Below are 23634 nucleotides of genomic sequence, written 5' to 3' on the forward strand. Positions count from 1 at the left end.
TCCAGCGGGCTGTGTGTTCTGCTGAGAGACATGCGGCTGCAGCATATGTCATATTAAGACCTGAAGGCTAGTTAACGTTGTGCATACAGAGGTCATATCCTATGTAGTTTTTCTGGTAAGTCTTGGCTTTTACCAAGCTGGGAGAGTTTAAATTCTACAGAACAATTAAAATGTTCACTCTTAGGCTGATTCAGGTGTTTTTAGAGCCAGTACTGGTCCACAAGGGCTCTCTTGACAGATATTTTATTCCTGGCGCTGTGACGAGGGCCTTAAAGGAGCATTTAGACTTGCATGTTTGGAAATAAATGCAAACACAGACTCATGACCTCAGTGTTTCTAAAATCCTGGATACATGACCTATTGCAATATTTCAGTTTTGACATTGAGCTGCAAAATTTTTATCAGCGAGGCTGAGCGCAGAATCAACATTGGTATTGCACATCCATGTGGTGTATTAATTATGGTATATAAAGAGACCGATTGAGAGATTGTCCTCTCATATATCCTGACGCATTCTATAAAGGATTAAAGGTGTGCTGGGTCTTTGCCTGCCTGTGTTTGACCCTGCTTTTCAGGGGTAGATGTAGCACTGGTGCTCATACAAGAAGTGCACTGAAGGCATTCAGCAAGTTATCTAAGAGTAATTAGACCTAAACTTGTATTGTAATTTTACATTATTTAGATACATTATTATAGTGTATTAGCCATTAGGGGCCCCTTTGGGGCTCGGGGCGGTTGCCTATCTTGTCTAATGACTAACTCTGTCCTTGTGTCAAGCTGAATGTGTACGTTAAGATGCCTTTTAATAAATAATCTAAGCATTTCATGATCTCCCAGGACCTGGACATTTTGAAAACTGTCACTAAAAAACTTATACTACAGAAGAAAAGTGCCCTTCCTACAGTGCCACTAGAGGACAGTGTGAAAACTACATTTCCCAAAAAGCTCAGGTGCATATGTTTTCTTTTTTTTCCGGATGTAGCATCACATGAATTGACTGTCAACATGCAAGATGGCCACGCATCACAGGCAAAATGCTGCTGGGCGGAGAAAAGTACAGGTAAATCTCAATAGTTGCATTACTGCTAAGTGTCTGTCAACGGTAACATCAGGGTCTTCAGCTCCAAAAAGTGCTTTACGGATAGTTGACGGACAGCAGAAGCTGTCCGCAAAAAGCAGAGTGGCTCTTACAAGTCATGACTCAAGCCGGCTAACCTAGCTAGCTTAGCTTACGTTAGCTAGTTATTAGCGTCTTGTGCTAACGCTGGCGTCTAAATTATTACATGTCTTTGTTAACAGTTATCATATAAGTACTTGTTAAATATGTTATAACATACGCACTTAGTTCGCAGTTTATTCCAAATGATTCACGTGCTGTCCTCGCAGCATTTTTATGCTATTGCAACATTAATGGTAGCTTAGCTACACTGCATCTGGGCTCGGTCTAATTGCTGGGAACACATACGTGCCTCGGTGCTGCTGCCGTTCACCCAGCCAGTAGACACTGCTACCAAATCAGTACTAAGTACTAAATTTGTACTTTGTTAATAGAAATCTATGGGGAATTCTTTCTCAACATATGTGTAATTTAGCTGGCTGCTAGGCTTCTTTACTGACTCTGCATGTCCTTACAACGCATTAAACGCATGCATTAAACTAAACTAAACCGCGGGTGTATTCAGGCTTCGAAATGTGCGCAAGGAAGTGGGTGTGTTGTGGAAAAAAAAAAAAACAGGTGGTCGAGATAAGAGCCTGACCTTATTGGTCACTCTCCTCTTTGTGTTTCAGGTGTCATATGTCATTAGAGATGAGGTGGAGAAGTACAATCGAAACGGGGTGAACGCACTCCAGCTAGACCCTGCGTTGAACCGGCTCTTCACCGCTGGGAGGGACTCTATTATCCGGATATGGAGCGTCTACCAGCACAAAGTAGACCTTCTTAAACTTTGCATTAAAATATTGCACTTCACAGTGTGATCAGACAGCTGTGTTGTCACATTCATCAATTTTTTAAAACTCGCTTAATTTCTCTTCTCCATCATTGCAGCAGGACCCATACATTGCCTCGATGGAGCATCATACAGACTGGGTCAATGACATAGTTCTCTGTTGCAATGGAAAAACATGTGAGTTTGATTAATGGCAGCTATTTTATTTAGGTATTGTTTACACAGCCTTTTTCAACTTCTGATTTGATACACTGTCACTGTCTTCCAATTTCAGTGATATCTGCCTCATCAGATACAACAGTCAAAGTGTGGAACGCGCATAAAGGATTCTGTATGTCGACGTTACGAACACACAAGGACTATGTGAAAGCTCTGGCCTATGCTAAGGACAAGGAGCTTGTGGCATCAGCAGGTCTGGACCGGCAGATCTTTCTTTGGGATGTGAACACACTAACAGCTCTCACTGCTTCCAACAACACTGTCACCAGTGAGTATTTGTTTTTGTTTTTTTGTTTTGTTTTGTTTTTAAATATATTACTGTTATTATTTCTTTATTCAATTATGACCATTTCTGGTAGGATATGAAGGTATGATGGCTACAGGTGACATCTCTGTATGTATAGTTAAGTCTGAAGAAACCAACAAGTCCGAAATGTGACTGGGGGATTTACCATTAGATTGCAGTCAAGGGAGCTGCAAATTTTCAATGAATCGCCCAGATTCGTTAAAATCTTTTCCAGTTGGCCAAAATCAGTGCAAAAACTGCTGATTGCCCATATATTCACACAGGTGTGTGAGAATGTTTGTTTGCTATGTTTATGTATTAGCCTAATTAATAAAAACTCCAAAAATGTCAAGAAAGGAAATAATGTAACACCTGTTTTCCTTATTAAGCAGAAATATACAACTGTATGCCTTCTGAAATCAAGTTTCTCTATTTCACTGAGCTAAGACAAGCTTAACTGCCCTGTTAACTTGTTTTACTTGTTAAACACACTTTATGCGACTTGACAGAAACAACATAAAACTCAACAAAACCATCTTAGTCTTTCCACTGTTCCATCAGCAGCTCTGGTTTGGTTGAAATAAATCCTTAATTTATGAAGTTAGATGTGAACATATGGCCCTGCAATCGGCTGGCGACCGGTTCAGGGTGTACCCCGCCTCTCGCCCATTGTAGCTGGGATAGGCTCCAGCCCCCCGCAACCCCGAAAGGGATAGGCGGTATAGATAATGGATGGATGGATGTGAACATATTGTGGGTCTACACACTGTTTTCCCTGCTGCTTCCCTCTGCCGTTCCTGACTGCAGATGGACTCAGCCAGTAGTAGCTGATATATTCGTCCTATCACCCAACCCTATACTTTAGTATTAATTATTGTGCATTTGAACTGACTACTGGTCTGTAATGACTGATGTGTTTCTCTACGACATACTCTGTGCCCATGGACTCACTATAATTTGTCTCCAACAGCCTCGTCACTCAGCGGGAACAAGGACTCCATCTACAGTCTGGCTATGAACCAGATGGGCACAGTCATTGTATCTGGATCCACAGAAAAGGTCTGAATGACACAGACACACATGCACACTCTAATAGTTCAATTAACCTCAAGTCCAAAACCACTGTCATTATTTCACGGGCCATCTTATCTAAGATAGTTTTTCAATTTTCAGCCTGAAACTTGTTGAGAATGTACTCCAATGAGAGATTTGCAGGAAAGTTCTCAAAAATCTGTCTTAATTATTGTGGAGCCTTTCTGTCTTTGGGCTGCATATTGTCTGAAATCCACATGTGCACCGGAAAGATTACAAAATGCATTTCTGTACAGAAAAAGTGCCAGTATTCTTGCTAGTTGGGGGAAAATTTAAGCGCTCATCAGATCTGGACATTAGATTACATAATAAACAGTGCAGAGTGGGGTTTCAGGAGGTGTTCAGTTACTCTGAAACCATGTGAGTGCTTGATCTGTTACTTTGTTTAGTCACAGTAATCTGGTTGTAGCGTGCATTTGAATGTAGTGAAGTACCACCTTCATTCACTCCCGCCTTTTTTTCTGTTCCACCAGGTCCTGAGAGTGTGGGATCCACGAACATGTGCAAAACTGATGAAGCTAAAGGGTCACACAGACAACGTCAAGTCGCTGCTGCTGAATAGAGATGGCACTCAGGTGCGTTAAGATATCTAAAGTACACGGTGGCGACAGCTGTTAAACAGAGGAAATCTGAAATCTGAACCGGCTGTTCTTCTCCACAGTGCCTGTCGGGCAGTTCAGACGGGACCATCCGCCTGTGGTCGCTCGGCCAGCAGAGGTGTATTGCCACCTACCGGGTGCACGATGAAGGGGTTTGGGCCCTACAGGTCAATGAGGCCTTTACGCACGTCTACTCTGGAGGCAGAGACAAAAAGATCTACTGCACTGACCTGCGTAACCCAGACATCCGTGTGCTCATCTGTGAGGAGAAGGCCCCAGTGCTCAAAGTAAGAAGGTTTAACCTGGAACACATTTTCTGTTGTGTGATGTGCCAGATTTGAACTCCTCTCGCATTTTTACTAACTTTTCATTTGAAAAGTTTGTTATTGAGCAGTACGAGTCTTGTCTGCTGACTGTTGTAAATATTAGGTGTAGTATTTTATCACTGTGTGGTGTTTCTATTGCACATTTGTCGCATGCATGATTTTTTTGTTTTGTTTTCTTTGAGGCTTGTCTCTTGTGTGCTTTATTAACAGTGAAAAACAGTTGCCAACAATTCAGTCATTCCTGTGCTCGTAGCTCAACATTTGGAGTCATTCAACCCTTTCCTGTCTTTCTCTTTTGCTCAGATGGAACTGGACAGATCTGCTGACCCACCTCCAGCAATCTGGGTCTCCACCACCAAGTCATCCGTTAATAAATGGGTAAGCACGCGTGACACCTCTGAGACCACTGGTCGACTGTCAACATTATGACTCTGGAATATAGTCTAGATAGAGACTTGTGCATATAGCCACACCTCTTGTTATTCATCAGTAATCCTCCCGCAGTGATTTGTGTAAAAAATTAAACCAGCTTTGTGATGGTGTGGATGATACAGAAAAGATAATTGCATTACATTAATCACGGCTATTGAATCCAGAATAATCTGATTATTATTTTCTGTGTATGTGTAGTCTCTAAAGGGAATGCACAACTTCAGATCATCAGGGGAGTATGACAATGACTGCACTAACCCTTTGACACCGCTGTGCACTCAGCCAGAACAAGTCATCAAAGGTAAACACGTTTATTTCTCTAAAACTAGTGTATCTTCTATATGCTTCTTATATTTTCTGAAGTTAAATTCTTTATTGTGTTTGCAGGAGGTGCCAGTATCATACAGTGCCACATTCTGAATGACAAGAGACACATACTCACCAAAGATACCAACAACAACGTGGCTTTCTGGGACGTCCTGAAGGTAAACTCCATGTCGTAGTGATTTCCATCATGTTCCAGTATGATTGGAGCTGCCAATCTTTCGTCCAACAACGTCACGGTTAATTGGTGCTCACCTGTCCCAGCTACTACCCATGAATCCCTCCAGAGTTGAAGAACTCCTCTTCTTGTGAGCCTGGTGTGAACTCACTCCTGATGACTTGATGTATATTTTACCTTCAGGCTTGCAAGGGTGAAGACTTGGGCAAAGTGGAGTTTGACGAAGAGATTAAAAAGCGCTTCAAGATGGTCTATGTGCCAAATTGGTTCTCTGTTGACCTGAAAACTGGGGTGAGTCACAAACCTGGTTATACAACAGCTTTTCTTCTGAACAACACAGAGGTCTTTCATGACCCTGGTGAGGGATTTCATAGTTCTTGTCCTTGCCAATAGATGCTCACTATCACATTGGACGAGAGCGACTGCTTCGCTGCCTGGGTGTCTGCAAAGGACGCTGGGTTTTCAAGCTCTGATGGATCCGACCCAAAGTGTATGATATCCAACCAAGTCACATTTTATGCACAAATAGCTCTTGAATAATGCAGAACTGAAGCTAACTGCTAACTTTATTTTGCTGCTTCATCTCTGTAGTGAACCTGGGCGGACTGCTGCTCCAGGCTCTGCTCGAGTTCTGGCCCAGAACTCGCATCAACCCCATGGATGAGGAAGAGAACGAGGTGAACCACGGTAAGGAGGTGGTTGACTGTTCATCCACTGCCAAATCATGACGTTGAATGAAGCAAACCTCTGCAGTAATGCTTCAATACGCGCGTTCATTGTTTCATTTAACTTGTTATCCACTTGGACTGTGGCTGCATGCTCGACATCATCTCCTGCTGTTGTGAGTGAGTCCAAAGCATCGTTCAGTGTGTCTTAAAGGATTCCATCCTTGTGCCCACAGTGAACGGAGAGCAGGAGAACAGGGTCCAGAAAGGAAATGGATATTTCCAAGTGCCACCACACACACCAGTCATCTTTGGGGAAGCAGGAGGCAGAACTCTGTTCAGGTAATGATTGACTCACGTCCTTATCGGTGCAGGTTAAATGTGAGTTGAGAGCGTCGCATAGGGCTTTGTAAAGTTATCAGTTTATAATTGTGATAAACGTAACTGTTAGCTGTTGGCTAATCTGTTGCGCCTCTGAATTGCTTCTGATGTCCTGTGTTATGTGCTGCAGGTTGCTATGTAGAGACTCAGGTGGAGAGACTGAGTCCATGTTGCTGAATGAGACAGTTCCACAGTGGGTTATTGATATAACTGTAGATGTGAGTACAATTATGTTTTCACCTTTATTGTACATTAAGTCAAATAAGACAAATGATTACAGCTTAAATGGACTATAAATTAAGATTCTCATATGTGTGTTTGTGTTTATGTGCGCTACCTTTTGTGAGTGTTGAGTGTTAATGTAGAGCTCTTTCATTCAGAGACTCTCTCCTGATTGTTTACACTTGGCATCAAGGCCCTTCTAACAGCAGACATTTTAACTTTCGCAGTAGGGTCAACATTAACAATGGCTCGATTCTGTTCGTGTCGCAATGATAATACGACCTGAAACTGAAGCAGCTAAATGGAATTCATTAAGCATTCATTTTATTATTTATGTGTGTGCCTTTTCCACTGAAAACCGGAGTCTAGAATCACTGTGTTTTCCTCAGGGGGAAATGAACAGTGATATGTTTATCAGCGATAAACGTCTGTGCCCAGTTTGTTCCTGCCATTATTACTGTTTGACTTTCTCTTCTGTTCCAGAAAAATATGCCCAAGTTCAACAAAATCCCGTTCTACCTCCAGCCCCATTCTTCCTCTGGTGCAAAAACTCTAAAGAAGTGAGTTTCTCATCTACTTTGGGGTTGTATTTCCCTTTGATTATGAAATGCGGAGTACGTCCACACAGACTTGCTGGCAGCTGATTTTCACTGCTGTGCGTTCTGCAGGGACCGTCTCTCGGCCAGTGACATGCTCCAGGTGAGGAAGGTGATGGAGCACGTTTACGAGAAGATCATCAACCTGGACAACGAGTCTCAGACCACCAGCTCCTCGGCCAACGACAAGCCCGGGGAGCAGGAGAAAGAGGAGGACATGGCCATGCTGGCCGAGGAGAAGATTGAATTAATGTGTCAAGACCAGGTGAGCACAGTGCGGGTGCTTGTGTGTTTCGATGAGTGCATCCTTTATTCACTGTATTAACCAATTCTTTTTTTTGATCTTTCAACCAGGTTCTAGATCCCAACATGGACCTGCGAACAGTTAAACATTTTATCTGGAAGAGCGGAGGGGACTTGACGCTTCACTATAGGCAGAAGTCCACGTGAAAGTCATCATTTTTAAAACAAGAACTCTTCGTCATTTGCCAATCACCACCCACCTCTGACATGTAGTACCCTAAACCCCATTGTGTGGTCCAGAGTCGCAGTATCAATGAGAATCCAGTCAAATTTGTGAGGACGTGGCTCGTGGTGTATCATAGGGAACTGACCAGAACAGGCCAGAGCAGCCAAGAGACACCTGGGAGATAAGTGGTCCGTAGTCTTTTTTTTTTTTTAACAGTTTGACAAGAATTAGAAGGATGGACTGAGTTTTCTCCAGAGCTCACCAATTTCTTTTTTTTCTTTGACTGCAATTTTTGTTCCTTCCTTCTTACTGGCATTTTTATTTTGAAGTGACTTAAGTCACCGTACACGTTTGTGTCCGAGTGTGTGTACATGCACATGGATGTAGTAGACTGTTTGTTTGTTCTAGTACATTCCAGAAACTGTCCTCGTTCTACAGACACTCCACACCTGTCTCTGCTGTGTCACCTGTGCAGGCGTCCACTCGGGCTGTGGGTCGAGTCGCAGTCTCTCAAAGCAGTCCTCCTCTGTTCTGTTGTCACCATCTAAACTTGAACTTAACCTCGGCTTAGACATCAAATTCTCGCAGAGCTTGAACCTCATTGACGGATGCACTTGTCTTTGTCATTTCTTTTTAGCTGTGCTGTTCTCAATGGACTGAATGTTTTTGTTTTTTTTGTAAATATATGTACAACATTTTGGATTTAAGTGACTTTTTGTTCTTTTGGTTTTGCAGCAGTTTTATTGGGTTGTTGTACAGTTTACTTAAAACCAGCTGTTATTTTTCCAAATCCCTAGAGCACATTCATGATCACGGAGGTAATTTGACTTGGATGTTAAAAATTGCATTTGTTGTAGTTACTACAACCCAGAAACTGCAATTTACTCTTAAGAATGTTAGTAGTCGTCCAAGTCATCTTAGCAATTGGGAAATTCTATATATATATATATAAGGTATGTATCTTTAACAATAACTCATGCTTACGCGCTCTGTGCTTGGGTCATGAGCAGTGACTTTGATGACAGTGAGGGCTGTTCCTAATGTATATTTCATTTAGATTCTAAAGGAGTTCAATGAAAAAAATGAATATAACTTTAAGGGGAATGTCATCCAAGATAATATCCAACGACTGTGGGGAATTCACCAAAGTGAAATAAACGGTAATACCCATGTCTCTCTTGGTGTGTCACCAAGCAGAACTACACATCTTTTCATTGTAAATTTTCTGCAGTTAATTTTGCCATGACGAGTGCGTTTAGCGGCATTGCGGGGGATGCATTGAGTGAGCTCTAATTGGCCAAAAACATGATGGGTACCATAATTAGGCCATAACACTGCAGTATCCCTTGTTGTAATAACTTGTGAAATATGTATATTTTAGGCATTCAAAGAAATAAATTGGAATGGTTTAACAGTGACAGATTTATGGGATTATAAATGGATGTGTCTTGAGTTGTAATGTGTTCAGCTGATGAGTGTGAAAGAAGACAAGCAAGGGATAGTTTCTTTTTAAGTGATATGATTGTTTTAACCATCAACGATTCACCCATTCATCCAAAGACTCCGCACTCATTCCTAATAAAACATACAATTAATTGATAAAATATCTGCAAAAATACTTTTCCTTATTTTACACACTAGCACCTACTTTGACTGTGGAAAAACATTAAGAAGCCCCTCAGAAGAACAGAAAACAATTATTCAACAGCAGCGTCACTGTTACGCCATCTAAGTGGAAGGTCTGTAGTCTACTGGATTTACACATTACCTGTGGGGTCACAGGCGGAACTCTACTGTTGCATAGATCACAAAATGACAAAGTAAAAACAATGTTGAAGGAGACGCGGAGGCTTAAAACCAGCAATACAAGCAATAAAAATTTTGAAACACATCGCAGACTGCATGGCTGAATAAATCAAATAAAAGATAGTGTTTAAAAAATACTGACCTCATCAAAGATGGCGTAAAAACTCGTACTGACTGCTGTCACACAGTACATGCGGACTATTATTTCCCTCATACCACATAAAAAACACTTAAAAATCCAACACATGGCCCTAACCTAAAGTCTTTTTAAAAGCTGTATCGTGGGAATCATTTTCTGCCAACAGGCTGGTAGTTTCAAAACTTTGCTAGTGTTCTCGATCTTAAGGTGCAGCTGTGCTGTAGTAAATGTATGTGTTTATCTTTGGAAGTGTTCAAGTATTCATCCCATTTGTGTACCAGAGGCAAAGTCTTGTCACCCGCATTGTTCCAAATTGGACACCAAGCAAGGTGAAATGTGGATCACATTATCTTCTTGCAGTAGAAATGAGCAGTAACTTTCCGTTTTTACATACAAAACCAACAGGATGATCCTACAGTGCTTCAAAGTGACCAGTGATCTACTTTGATGGTAATGCTTTAGCTGGTTTCTATCGTGTAACTAACCTGATGCAGGAGCGCTGCACTCACTGTAAGACTATCAGCGTCAGCTCAGACAGCCTTTCCCTCCATCTGTCCTGTATTTCTTGTAAAAAGCCCCAGTGATTGTCATCTTCACTTTGCATTTTTGCACCTTTCTTACTCAAGCGTCGGCTCCTCTGGCTCCACCTCGTCGCTCTCATGGCTGCAGTGGTCAGCAGGAGCCTCATCCAGAGCCTCTATGGACTCCTCCACTGGCCCTGTTTCGTCCTCGACGGCCTGAGCAGGAGAGCTGTCCGCCATCGACTCATTCACAGCAGAGGACTGGAGGACATCAGCTGCAGACGGGGAGGGGGGGTCTTCAGCTGTGACAGAGGGCTCAGCAGGAGGCTCAGGGGACTCTACGGGAAGAGGCAATGCATCCATTGGTGGACTTGGGCTATTGCTAGACTCACAGAGAGAGACTGGGAGATCTGTGGACTCTGGGATCCGGTGAGATGGTTCAGCTGCTGCGATGCCCGAATCTGACAAAGTGTCACTAGAAGCGAGAGCAGAAGAGAGGTCCATGGCTGCCTGAGGGCTCAGCGGTTGCGGGTCAGTCTGGTTGTCTGCTGATGATGAAAGCAGCACACTGTCCTCCAGCTCCTCTGTACAACAGGAAACACACACATGGTCTATATTCATTTTGGGAAATGGATACATGACAGCTCCGGAACACCTGCACAAAGTCCCAACTCACCAACACCAGAGATGTCGCCGTCCTTCTCCTCATGCATCGCCAGTGAAGTGTTGGTCATGTCAATGGACGACACAGACAGATCGAGCCTGTCCGCCAAGTCTGCAGCGTCAGGGTTCATCAGTGCCGCTTCAGAGTCTGAGAAACCTGGAAAAACGAACACAAGGCAGTGAGACACCAAGGAGGCTTATATGTCATCAATTGTCATCCTCTGAAACCGCTGCTTATGTGAACTGACCAGGGTCCATGACTCTCTGGATGGGTGGAGGTAGAGGAGCTTCCTGAAGGGTGACCTGCTCCAGGTCTAACACATCGTCACTTTGGCTTGAAGGTGCCATTAAAGGCGCCTGGAAAACAAACAGTCCAACAGTTTGATTTCATGTAACAGGACATTTTATCAGTCAACAGCTAAATGAGAAAGGGCTGAAGCAGTTAGGCCATCAACTGATTTTGACGAACTCATTTTTGTAATCATTAGTCATTTTAACAAGCAAATTTCAGCTTCTCAAATGTGAATTTTAACCATTTGTTTGACATTGTACAGTTTTGAATTCATCAATAAAATGGGTCAGTAGTTGCAGCGTTAACTCTAGTAAATGTGGATTCAGGTGTACCTCTGTGAACCCGTGGGTAGGCAGCTCTGGAGGGGGTTCCTGCTCAGGAACAGAGGTGGAAGGATTCACCATCGGTGGGTCAGACGGTGCCGGGATTCGGTGCAAGTAGCCGTAACCGATGCCACAACCCAAACTGAGAGCAAACATTTATAACAGCACCATTAAACCATTTACACATTTTATTACATGAAATAATGCTGTATGATCTCAAAAGGCCTAACTGATTGGATTGATTGGCCAACTTACCTTTACAAAGGCTGATTTATTTGAATAAACTTTATTTTATTTTTTAGCAGCTCACTTCAGTGATGCCAAGCATTACTTTTCTAATAAGACGATGCTAGCACCCGCGTGGGACAACTGTTTTGTTCTTTTTTTGAAATGGAAAGTAGTGAATGTTATCTAGAATAGATAAAACAGTCCCAAGGCAAAACGATAAATGTGATGAAATGCAAAGGTTTTCTCCAGTAAGTCTCCCTGAATACTTTGTGTAACTGTGCATTGTCCTGTACCTGCCCTCTCCACCCCACGCTCCATTTGGTGTGACCAGCACCTCCCTGCAGCCATCTGTTTGTGTGTTGTACACCAGCAGCTTCAGGGGCTTCCCTTCATGGACCTCAATCAGCGAGAAGAAGTCTTCTGACTGCAAAGCAGCAACTCTGAATTAACTACAACTCATCTTTCAGAGACTTGTTCGAAGAAGCAATTTCAGCTAAATACATCAGAGCAATAAAGCATTAATCTTACATCTTGCAACACCTGATCTGCTCCGACGATGTAGTCAGTGTGTGGCTGAAGCCCTGCCAGTGCAGCAGGTGAACTGGCTTCCACGTCCTACAGGAAGGAGATCAGAGTTAGCAAACGGAAGTCGAAACTATGATGATGAACGTGGTGAGTAAAGAAGGTCAGATCAGAGAGCTCAGTCAGTTTGGTTTTCCTAGTTCTTGACAAAGAAGCTCACCAGAACGTGCCAGACGTTCTCATTGGCTCCTTGGTAGCTGCAGAAACGAACGCTGGCACCTAGCAGGCCCTGTCCTCCCCACATGTTGCTGGGCACCACCTCCAGCTCACGGACCCTGGTGGTCTTTGTGCTGTACACCTCCATCTTCACCGCTCTCTCCATGTTGGCTTTCAGAAGCTCCTTCAGCAGGTCATTTTCCTCATTCTGGTGATCGGTAGCAGGAGGAGTCAAAACAGCAGGAGGAGGAGATGGAGGAGGAGGAGGAGGAGGAGGTAACTTAACAACTTACAACAGGACAATCAATACACTTACCAGTCTTCTGTTGTCCAGAGACAGAATGAAGTCAAAGAAGGGCTGCAGGCCGGCCTGTTCTGCAGGGGAACTGGGCTGCACCTGTCAACAACACAACACAGCAATTTAATCACTTGTGCTGCCTCGTCATTAAATACAATCACGCTGTTACAATAACATCTGGGATATGACTTTTCTAAATAATGAATAAACAACCACAGTACCTATAGTAAACAGCTTCATCTAGGGATTATGTTTCTATTTTTTTGGATTACTCAATCAATCAGGGCCAAAAAATCTTAAAAGTCCATCTTTGAAGAGTCTGCAATTCCAAATTCTTCAGTTTACAGGACAAAAGCAGCGAATCTTTCCATTTGAGAAACATGAACCACTAAATGTTTGGCATTGTCGCTTGATCTCTTTCGACTGATTTCTCAGTTAATCGACCAGGCCTTTCAGCATTGTTATTTAATGTACAATCAGTCAGACTGAAGTGAGACGATTCATCGGAGCCCAGTTAAAATTTCCCATCATCCATCCACTATATGACTCTAAGCATTAGCTACAGGTATTCATCGAGCTGTTACAAGACTCTGAGACGAGTTACAAGCCTGACTTCAAGCGTATATTTTAATGAAATGAATACAAGTTTCGGCTGCATTGTGTCAACTTGGATTGACAGGTAAACAGTGCCACCTCATCAGGTTTTACCGGTGGGTCCGCAGCAGCTCCTTAGCTAGCCTTGTGTTAGCATACAGTAACATGTCACGGTAAGCTGCTGGACACGCTGTTCCAAATACAAAGGAAGCGAGATCATTTCTTACGCCATGCACGTGGTACCCGTACGTCCCTCCTTCGGATACTTCTGAACTCTGTGATAAACCCATTTCTGCCACGAACTTTTATATCTTAGCTTATATCATAAGAAAATCACAAGTGGCTGAGAATTACCACAGCTGACAGTCTGTGGCCATCTTGTCTGCAGTCCAAAACAATCGAACATCGACGGTATCGAACACAGACAAGCGCTCGCAAACCGCGCAAGCGCACACATCCATCCATCCATTATCTATACCGCCTATCCCTTTCGGGGTTGCGGGGGGCTGGAGCCTATCCCAGCTACAATGGGCGAGAGGCGGGGTACACCCTGAACTGGTCGCCAGCCGATTGCAGGGCCACATTCAAGGACAAACAACCATTCACACTCACACTCACACCTACGGACAATTTAGAGTCATCAATTAACCTAATGAGCATGTTTTTGGTCTGTGGGAGGAAGCCGGAGTACCCGGAGAGAACCCACGCATGCACGGGAAGAACATGCAAACTTCACACAGAAAGGCCCCGCCTGACCCGGGGATCGAACCGGCAACCTTCTTGCTGTGAGGCACGCGCACTACCTGCTGCACCACCGTGCAGCCCAGCGCACACATCATTCTTGTTATTATTATTATTATTATTATTATTTGAAGTGGTAGCAGAGCTACTTCATGTCCCTGCATTGGTATTATATACTGCAATTGTGCTCATGAGGCCTCCACTACGAAGTAGTAAGTAATGATGTCATGATAATGCAAAGCTAAGTATTAGTAATGGCAGCACGGTAAAAAACAGGCAGGAGAATAGTCCATTCTACCAGCAGATCAGGGTCCTGGTGTTGTGAACCTTCATCAGTGTGAACAGTTAACACCTGTGCTTTTCCTGCCATGAAGAGTCACAGTGGGTACTTTCCATTACATTTAATTGTGCCTCCTCGTCTCCTCTCTCCTTCGTCGACCCGGAAGTCGTTTCCCCTCCGCCATGATGAAGGATCTTCTAATTGCTTAAATGCACCTGAAGGAGACGAGGAGCGAGGAGAGAGGAGGCTTCTGAAGGAGATCAGAGTGAGGATACACCGGTGTAGCCTTCGCGGAAGTGTTTTATTATTTAAGGGGCGTGTCGTATGTGGCACACGTTTGAATCATGGCGGGAGCAGGTCTTCACAAATGTAATCTTGATTCTTGTTTCAACTGTGTCCTTTTAACAATTGTATCTGTCACCAAGAAATTAATGAAAATTCTTGGTATATATTTATTTTAAAGCAAGGCTACAAGGCTGTTGGTTTAATCTACCACACACCCGTCCTCTGTTATGCCTCTAACGGCATATAATTGAAACCTCATCAATAGCAATCAGGAGTAGAACAGTCTGACTGCAGATCTGACCATAATATCATGTTTTACAGCTTTTACAGCTGTGCAAACGTCATCAGTAATTGACGTCGCTTCGAACTGACGCTGTGGAGCGAGGATTTTTCATTTCGGAGTTTCGTTTCCTCCGTCCTCACGTCCCTTCCTCACATCCCTCTTTCATGTCCTCGCTGGGCGGAGCTAAGACGCGAGGAGAGGAAGCGAGTGAAGGAGACGAGGAGACCAATTTATGTAATGAAAAGCACCCTTTGACTCAGTCATGAAAGAGGCAGATTAAGGCCTTTCGTGGTCATTTGCAAACCACGGGATGGAGTAAAATAGCAGAGATTGTGCTGAATGAATGAATAATTTTAGTATATGATAAGAGAAGCCAAAGGAAAGCTGTTGAGTGGGTTTTCTTCTCGGCTCTGCACTTATAAACATCATTATCATTGTTGCTCCTGTAATGTGGTGCTTGGCCAGTCTTGGTTTCTTCACATGTACTGAAGATGATTAGAAAAATACCACTGATTAAACACAATTGAAATCAGTTAATAAATAAGTAAAAATGTTTTATTACTCCAGTACAGAAATATTCCTACTACATCGTTATGCATATACAGGATAATCCATGATGAACTAGCAGTTATTAAAAACGTAATTCACAAGCAGGATGCTAAAAATGGGGCAGTAGTTTTTTCTCTTCTGACTGCATGCATCAGTGTGGATTATCTTGTTTATATGATGGCCAGCTGCCAGCAAAATATGGATATTTCTGTTGATATCTGAAGAAACACACTTTGAAATGAAAAGCCTTTATTGCCTTGTGAGCTTTGTAATAAATACTACCTTAAACAACTACTTTAGCTTCAAGGAACTGCAGCTATGGGGCTTAAATAATATGTCAGAGACCATTATATAGATTGAGGAAGTGAAAAAACAAAACATATATTAATTACTGAAGTGCGGTTTCTCTGAAACAAAGGCAAATTTATTTTTAGGCAATAGAAAACATATCTAGCTAGGAAAAAATATTTTATTAATCATTCTTTGTACATTGAATTATTCTTACAAATACATAAAGGCAGTGCTTTATACATTAAATTCTCTCACTCAGTTTCTTGTTATGTCACTAGAGCGCTTTGAATCAGCTATAAAAGCTGCGTATCGCTGACTGCATAACCCTGCTCTGGGCTCGGTTCAGTCAGGCCGATCAGAGACTCCAGGAGGTAGGTGCTCGACTCGTACTGTGGCAAATTAATAGAGCTGAGCAGCTGGAGTTGGCAGAAGTTGTCCAGGTGTCTGTGGAGTTTGAAAGAGCTGTGCAGAGGGCCAGAGGTGTAGTCACTGTCGAAGAACTCCAGATCAGAGTCAGAGGAAAGACTCAGGTCCATGTACCTGCCTGAGGAATAGTCCACAGTGGGGGAGGGAGTGTTGGGGAAGTCCTCGAGAGAATCATTGTCGAGGAAGTCTCTGGCTTGGTTTGCATTCTCATCGAGGTAATCTGTCAGTGAGGTCCTGCTTATATCGTCTGTGAATGTGTTGGCTGTCCCTGGTCCCCTGCTGTCAGTAGGTGCGCTGTGCTGTGTCAGTGGTTCTCCTGTGTGCCTCAGCTGGCTGCATGGAGAGTAGTTATCATCATCACAGATGCTGAGGGTACGTGACAACCCTCTATCAACTTCAGGGATATTCTGGCTCCCATTAAGGCATCCTGCTGCATCAGAGTCAGAGGAGGAGCAAGAGGATTCAGTCATGTCGCTGCTGCAGCTGTTCTCCTCCACTACCAAGCGCTCTGGGATGAAATGAAAGGAAGGAGTGGTGGGCATGGTGAGAGGAAGACCATCTTCCTCCATGGTGAAGCCAAAGGGGCAGCCCTTGTCCTGTGCAGTCTGCACAAAATGGGCCTCATCCTGGTCCGCATACTCTTGAAGGTCCTCTGGAAGACTTGTCTGCTCCTCTTTGCTCAGTGCTTCATTTTGCAGTTGCCTCTGCAGCTCGAGTCTCATGGCGGTGTGGATGTAATGAGTCTGCACACGTCTGGGGTTGAACTCGACGCGCCCCTTGGTGTTTCCACAACCATCCTTACTGCAGCCACATGGGAAGTTGAAGCGGTCCACCTGTGTGTACAAGACAGCAGAAAGAGAAAATCAGTGCTTTAGGAACCCAAATACAAGACAGAGTACTGACACCAGGGTCTGACGTTAACATTCACTGAGAAACAAGTGCAGCTAAAATGAGTTTTTGGCTCATCAATCACTGTTCACAGTCTTTACTCTTTTCTAAAACCTGGCTCCTGACTGTCAGCTTATTACAGTAGTGCTAAGAAAAATGACAGCATCCACTGTGGTGAGTGTGTCCGGATTCAATCCTAATTCACATTTCATCACAGTACATAACTCCATTCATACCAGAAGACAAAATGTGCCTGTGCAAAGTATGTTGAGGTGTAAGTAGTAGTACATTAGAAGTTTTAGCTTTCGTTTCTGTTTAAGTGTCGTACCTGACACTTGATGCCTGCCAGGCTGCATGCGCAGGTCTCTGGCTCACAAAAGCCTCTGCAGTCACATCCACAGGCCTCCCTGGAGAGACGCAGGGCGTGGAGCTGCCTTTTCTCCTCCCTGTCTATGCGCTTCACCCCCGAAACCTGGAGGAGGGCCTGCCGCTGTCTGGAGGAGAACGGCTGAAGGAAACCTCCATCCTCTAGCTCAGCATCACTGATGCAGACGTCAGTGTCTTCATCTGGGATTTGATCCACCGTGAGTCTGTCTGCGTCTCTCTGGTCAATGGCCCCGCTGGTGATCAACTTGAATCAACACAACACAGAAAGTCAGAAGACTGCTGTGTAGACAAGCAATGCAAACAAATATAGAAGTGTGAACTGCACTCACTTTGTGTTTAAATGACTGAAGCCTCTCTTCTCTCAGCCTCTCTCTGAGCCTCACTCTGCGCCTGTGCTGTTGCTCCAGTGCATGCTCTGTCACAGTGTATCTCTGCAGGGTGCTGTGCCTCCGCGTCATGCCCAGGGTGGCCCCACCATGGCTCGGCACACTGGTGAAGCCCTGACAGCGTGGAAAACTGAACACCGTCACTTTGTCAAAGCACACGTTGCTCTGTGCGCCTGCAAGCTTGGGCCTCTTCAGGATGGAGCGAACTGGTCGTGTTAGAAAAAGAGACAACAAAAACATCAGGAAAAGGGAGGTGCTGTCAGGTCCAGTTTTAAAGTGGGCACCTGCTGCTTTAACAAGTAGGACCACAACTTTCTACTGTGAAAACGTGAGCATGTCTGTCAGACCAGTCATGTTCTAGGCCCACATTTATCAACAGTCTCAGAGTAGAAAATCATTCGTACATGGTCAAAACTGATCAGAGTGATGCATCTTTGAATGAGCCCTTTTCCAGATCAAATCTAACAGTTGCTTCTGGTATTTTATTTTATTTTATTTTATTTTATTTTATTTTATTTTATTTTATTTTATTTTATTTGCAGCTTTAAATATTGTAAAACTGCGATGTCACACTCTGACCTTGTAGTCCTTCTCCTTGTTGAAAGTCAGTGCAGGAAGCTTCATAAATAACTAGACACTTGATAAATACAGGCCCTGAACTTTGACCCGTGGTTTGTCATCTGCAGGTCTCTGAGTGGCCACTAGGTGACACACTACAGGTGCTTCAATGCAGAGGCTTGGGTCAATAGTTTAACATACTGTACATGTGGACAGGAAATACCAAGCGAAGAGTCCATGGCAACAGTGGACATCTCAACAGAGAAAAAATAAGTGAAACAGGGTGTAACTGCTGTTCTTTGGAGGTTTAGCAGAACAGAGTTCGACTTTCTGCCAGTTTAGCCTTCAGCATCCATCAGTGGTAGAGGAAGTATTCAGACCCTTTGCTTAAGGATATGTAGCAATACCACGCTGCAAATACTCCACTACAAGTAAACATGCTGCATTCAAAACCTCACTTAAGTAAAAGTAGTAGTAAAAGTAGTAAAGTATTATCAGCGGAACGTACTTAAAGTATGAAAAGTAATGTAGTAGATGTGCAGTAAAAAGGTCCCTGTCAATGTTTTACATTGTTTTTGGATTCATGTTACTGCTGCATTAATGTGTATCTTGCACTTTGCTGCTGTAGATGTTTAAGGTGGAGCTTTTTTGAACTTCCTTATATATTGTTGGGTAGATAAATCTACAGCAATGCATCATATTCTTTAAGATCATTATATGTTTGTAGCATCGCTGTCCTGTGAGAACCACGTATCTCTAAAAAGTCAACTTTTCATGAGCTCATGAGCCCTTTTTCAGCTTTGAGACAGTGTATTTTACAGCTAATCCAAGAGGGTTTTTAAATAGCTTATTTAGCTTAAGAAGTGGGAGAGAAACGGTTAATCCTTCAGTTTATCAGGAACTTTCAGAGTCAGCACATTTGGAGTAACACTGTTTTCAGTGGACAGGAAGTGTATGAAAAATTTGCCTCTGATATGAAAATACAAGTGCCTGAAAATTGTACAGTGCAGTACTTGAGTAAATGTATTTAGTTACATTCCACCACTGGTATCCATCAGGTTACTGTTTGGTTTAACAGTTTGGCTCCAACAAATTATCTAGCCTTCACACATAACTGAGGCTGAACTCTAGTTCCTACAGCCAGTAAACAACTGAGACCAGCTGACTAAGCTCATCTCAGCTGCTCTGTCTGTCTTAAATGCTCCACACTGGGGCACTGTTTGCACCATGACTCTATTGTGACATGGTAACACACTCACAATATCACGCCTGTTATACATCAGGTTTTAGACTGTGCAACGATGACTGTAGAGTATGTTGTCATTGCAAGCCCTCTGTGCAGTACTGTGATATCTTAATGAGGCTATTTGATATGACTTGTTTAAAGGGACCTTGCTATTCAAATTAAATCCACAACATCCTATTGCTCAGGCAAATGATTTCTACACAACCGCACAGGCAGTCCAGAGGCGAGTCATTTACTGGGCATTATCTAGAACCACCCTAAGGTCTACGTTTTCATACCAGTGCTGCTGCAGGCTGATAAGAGTCACTCCTATACGACACTGATGGGAAAACAGCCACATAAAGAGGAGGTCTGAATTATTTGAAAGAGGGGAGAAAAAGCACAGTGGGTGTGGGTCTGGAGACTTACTGGGTAAACTGGTGGGTGGAGAAGGGCTGTGAGGTGCAAAATCCTGGTTGTCAGAAGGGCTGCACTCCCCGTCGGACTCCCACTCTGACGAGGCAGGGGAGGAGAGGGAGGATGGAGGAGAGGAGGAGGAGTAGCAGGGATTGTCATCTACCTCTGCAAACTTTCTCTTCAGGATGCCTCTCATCGTTTGGCTGTGGTGGTTGATATACATTCTGCATGAACACAAAGATAAAAAGGGATAGCGGTTTAAATATTTATCACACTGTGGTCACAAATGCACAGATCAATACACTAAGAGGAAGAAAACAAGTCATGCATTGTGCAGCTTTATCTTAACAGCAGCACTTGTTTCAGCAGTTTTAGAACAGGAACATGAAATGACACACAATATAAATCAGTTAATTAATAATGAAATAATTATTCCGTAACACAACAACAATGGTGCTAACTCTGCTGTTGAGGGATCAAATGCACATCATCAAATAATGCATGTTTTGAAAATGACATCTGGAGGAATGAGTGCTCTTTCCTGTTGAGAGCTGCAGCTCTGCCGGTCAAGCCGGTTTCAGGGCACAAGTTTGTTCAGCCTAATTACATCTTGACAGTGATTATAAAACAAACTGATGTTTCATCAAGTGTGCAAATATGAACTGAAATTCTGTGTTCACTTATAACCAGCTGAGCACTTGAGAATAAAAAAATCAACAGCTCTGCTTTCTCTTTTCCCGGCAGAGTAATTAACATTCCAATGATTCCTAAAGTTTTTTGTGATGAATACGTGGAAACGGACCATCCAATGGCTGAGGACTGGGGGTGTAATGGTTCAAGTGGCTGCTATTTTTGGATGTGAACATGGAAAAGAAATCCAAACATGAGTAATTTCAGGGTTACAAACCGTAGCAGGGCTGTTCAAAGTGACTGAGAGAAAGAGAAAAACTCAGCAGAGTAGGCTGTAAAAGAGAGCGGCGTTAGGAAAGAAAAGCTGTTATTAGTCTAGTCCAACATAGTCTGTTACACAGGTCTGTATGCAGAAGCTGTTAATTCATTTTTGGAAACAATGGGACCTCTTGGATAACAGGCAAACTGCTTGCTGTGGTTTAGGCTGCAGTTAACAATTAAATTATATATACTTATATATACATATAAGTAAATATAATATATACTGTTTTAAATATCGGCAACTATACACATTCATATATCTTGTTAATTTTCTGAGGATTGACAAACTGACTAAACGTTTCAGCTCTAGTTTGGTTTTAAATTTTTTTACTGGGAGTAACAGAGATAGAAAAAAGTCAAACCTGCCTCGTCTTATTCTTTAAAGTCTGCAAACTTACTATACACTCGTAAAACTTGCACTTTTCTTTCTGGTTCCAAACATCAGACCTGTTTGACCTCAACATCCACCATGGTCCAATAAGTGACAGTAATACAGTCCAAGCAGCTGACCAGGATTTAGACTGACCTCCCCTCAAGTCCCAGAGAGAATGGTAGGGAACGTTCAAGCTAACACGAGCCACTGACAACAGTACAGCGTGTGTGTTTCCTAAAACACAGAGCACACCAGGTAAAACAGCGTCATTCTTTCTGGTCAGAAGAAGCAACATAAACCAGCGGCTTTCATCTGTACTTCTTCTGTATCTTCATCAGACAAGCTGGGCTCCCCACACTAATACACACACTTGCCGAGTCCACAACAAAAGAGGCTTGTGATTGTCTGTAGCAAGCAAACAGTTAAACTGGTGTGCCTTGCGTGTATGTGTGTACTCAGAGTGAGCAACTTCCTGGATCCATCAGCAAATAAGAGGTGAAACAAGAGACAGCTTCTTGTGCCATTACACAGTTTACACTGCATAACCCTCTGCTGCACAGGCAGCTGGGTGCAAAGGGATTCATCTCTGCAGGAAATCATGTGCACGACTGTTTAATATTCCTGAAAATAAAATGAAAATGTGCCTTATGAATGCTGCATTGCAGAGTTATTACAGCTGCCTCTTCTCCCAAATATATCATATTTATTACATTTATTATCCAACAGAGTGGAAAGACTTTACTGTACATGTGGGTATCCACTGAGACCACATCAATAATTTAAAGGTTCAAAGCAGCAGAAGCACAGAGTGCACGTGCGCGTTCACGTGAAACAGGAGGGGGACTACACTGTATTAATGTACTAACGTAGCTAAGAACATGTATTTATATAGTGACACTACTGAAAAAAGAAAACTACCATGACGCAGAGTGAGTTCCCAGTCATCTCTCTGATGAGCTCAAACACACTTTACATCCCTTCAGGAATGCTGAAGGCGAGGATGAACCAGGTTTTCATTGGAGGAGTGCACGAGCCGTTTCCTGTTCGGCATAACAACAGTCATTAGGCTGCTGACCTCTTCACCCCTCGCGCGGAGACACACTATAATCACGTCAGCTACGACGACGACCCTGTCCGCGGTCCTCGCAGCGGTAACACTGACAGACATGGTGTCATTTAAACCAGAGCAAACTTCCTCTGCTGCCTCAGAGCAGGACAGCACAGACACAGAGTGCAGTCTGTGTCTTTGAGATAGGAAGTTTGTTTAAACACTGATACCAAATGTACGCTGTGTGGGTGTTTGTCAAACATACTAACAGTAACATTAACAGTCGTGGTGCGTTAATTGCCCACATTACACACAGGCTACGTCAGTTCAGATAAACGTAATACGAAGTGATGAGCATAAAATACGATAAGTTTACTATTTAAACGCCAGTAATTACTAACAGAAACCCTACGGGAGTAACACTGTGATTTTTTCGTTGGTTACTCACCACGAAGTGAAAAGCAGCATAACAATAAAGAAGGCCGAAACTGACACGAAGTTATGGGTCTTGTCCGCGGTCCGGCCAGCTGAGCATTGTGTGTCCCCCTGTGTTTATGTGAGGCTTCACAGTAGTGCCAGTGTGAACATGAGAGGACTGGCTGGGAGCTCCCAAAGACACGACATGAAGCAGCAAGATAGTGCAGCCCCCTCACGCGAAGCACGTGCGCTCAACTGTCAGGAAAGCTAGGAACTCCACACGGTTATTTCCTTCGGAGAAGCCAAACGTGATATTTTAGTACAACAGGGATATGATAGTCCACTTCATGAAACAGAAAACATTTTCAGTCATTGAAACACAGCTTAGCGCTCTCATTAAACCTCACTAACGACCAGCAACTGATGATGCTCGGTCTCAAATCAGTTGAGCATTATCTACATCAAAATAACCTAACTTGATCGATTCCATCTTAAATAAAAGAGGCCATTTGCAACATTTTAGCTCAGTTTAAACACACTGGGTTAATATTTGCAGGCAAAATCTCATAGTTAGCTGACGAACAGGAGCTCCTTTGCCCGGAAACCGGAAGTGGTTGGGAGCGTGAATAATCTCGCTTCGGATAAGTCCTCTTGCTTCGCATAAATTCTCTCTGTGGCTCCCCTGACTTTTCTTGACGCAGACGGTGACACACGCGGAGGCAGGAGACGCTTCGCTGACACGACTGCTCACAGATCCCTGTCTGTTCTGTTCACTGCACACTGACAGTC

General features: G+C 43.3%; 3 protein-coding genes across 4 annotated transcripts; 1 reads left to right on the forward strand and 2 right to left on the reverse strand.

Annotated features, from left to right (window-relative positions):
- Positions 1–997: 997 nt before the first annotated feature.
- On the forward strand, positions 998–9156 carry LOC139338697 (WD repeat-containing protein 48). Of its 2 annotated transcripts, none has more exons than XM_070973944.1 (18): positions 998–1060; positions 1789–1929; positions 2048–2126; positions 2224–2436; positions 3425–3513; positions 4020–4121; positions 4208–4432; positions 4775–4849; positions 5102–5204; positions 5291–5388; positions 5589–5696; positions 5799–5895; positions 5997–6092; positions 6307–6412; positions 6582–6669; positions 7157–7233; positions 7342–7534; positions 7624–9156. In XM_070973944.1, exons 1-18 carry the CDS (start codon positions 1013–1015, stop codon positions 7717–7719), a joined length of 2034 nt encoding a protein of 677 aa, XP_070830045.1. In that variant the 5' UTR covers positions 998–1012; the 3' UTR covers positions 7720–9156. The 2 variants fall into 2 exon arrangements, with proteins under 2 accessions (XP_070830045.1, XP_070830046.1); XM_070973945.1 differs by having other exon boundaries at positions 999–1060; positions 2051–2126.
- Positions 8402–13731, reverse strand: gorasp1a (golgi reassembly stacking protein 1a). The gene is made up of 9 exons (XM_070973947.1): positions 13568–13731; positions 12765–12845; positions 12453–12656; positions 12239–12325; positions 12004–12134; positions 11492–11624; positions 11116–11224; positions 10881–11024; positions 8402–10788 (listed from the first exon to the last, which is right to left on the reverse strand). The coding sequence occupies exons 1-9, from the start codon at positions 13628–13630 to the stop codon at positions 10301–10303; spliced, it is 1440 nt and encodes a 479-aa protein (XP_070830048.1). The 5' UTR covers positions 13631–13731; the 3' UTR covers positions 8402–10300.
- Positions 13732–15463: 1732 nt separating this feature from the next.
- Positions 15464–22996, reverse strand: LOC139338985 (cysteine/serine-rich nuclear protein 2-like). The gene is made up of 5 exons (XM_070974374.1): positions 22877–22996; positions 20069–20280; positions 17800–18062; positions 17412–17714; positions 15464–17028 (listed from the first exon to the last, which is right to left on the reverse strand). The coding sequence occupies exons 2-5, from the start codon at positions 20277–20279 to the stop codon at positions 16063–16065; spliced, it is 1743 nt and encodes a 580-aa protein (XP_070830475.1). The 5' UTR covers position 20280; positions 22877–22996; the 3' UTR covers positions 15464–16062.
- Between the last annotated feature and the right edge of the window lie 638 nt (positions 22997–23634).

Source organism: Chaetodon trifascialis, chromosome 11 (genome assembly GCF_039877785.1).
Source record: "Chaetodon trifascialis isolate fChaTrf1 chromosome 11, fChaTrf1.hap1, whole genome shotgun sequence".
NCBI lineage: Eukaryota > Metazoa > Chordata > Actinopteri > Chaetodontiformes > Chaetodontidae > Chaetodon > Chaetodon trifascialis.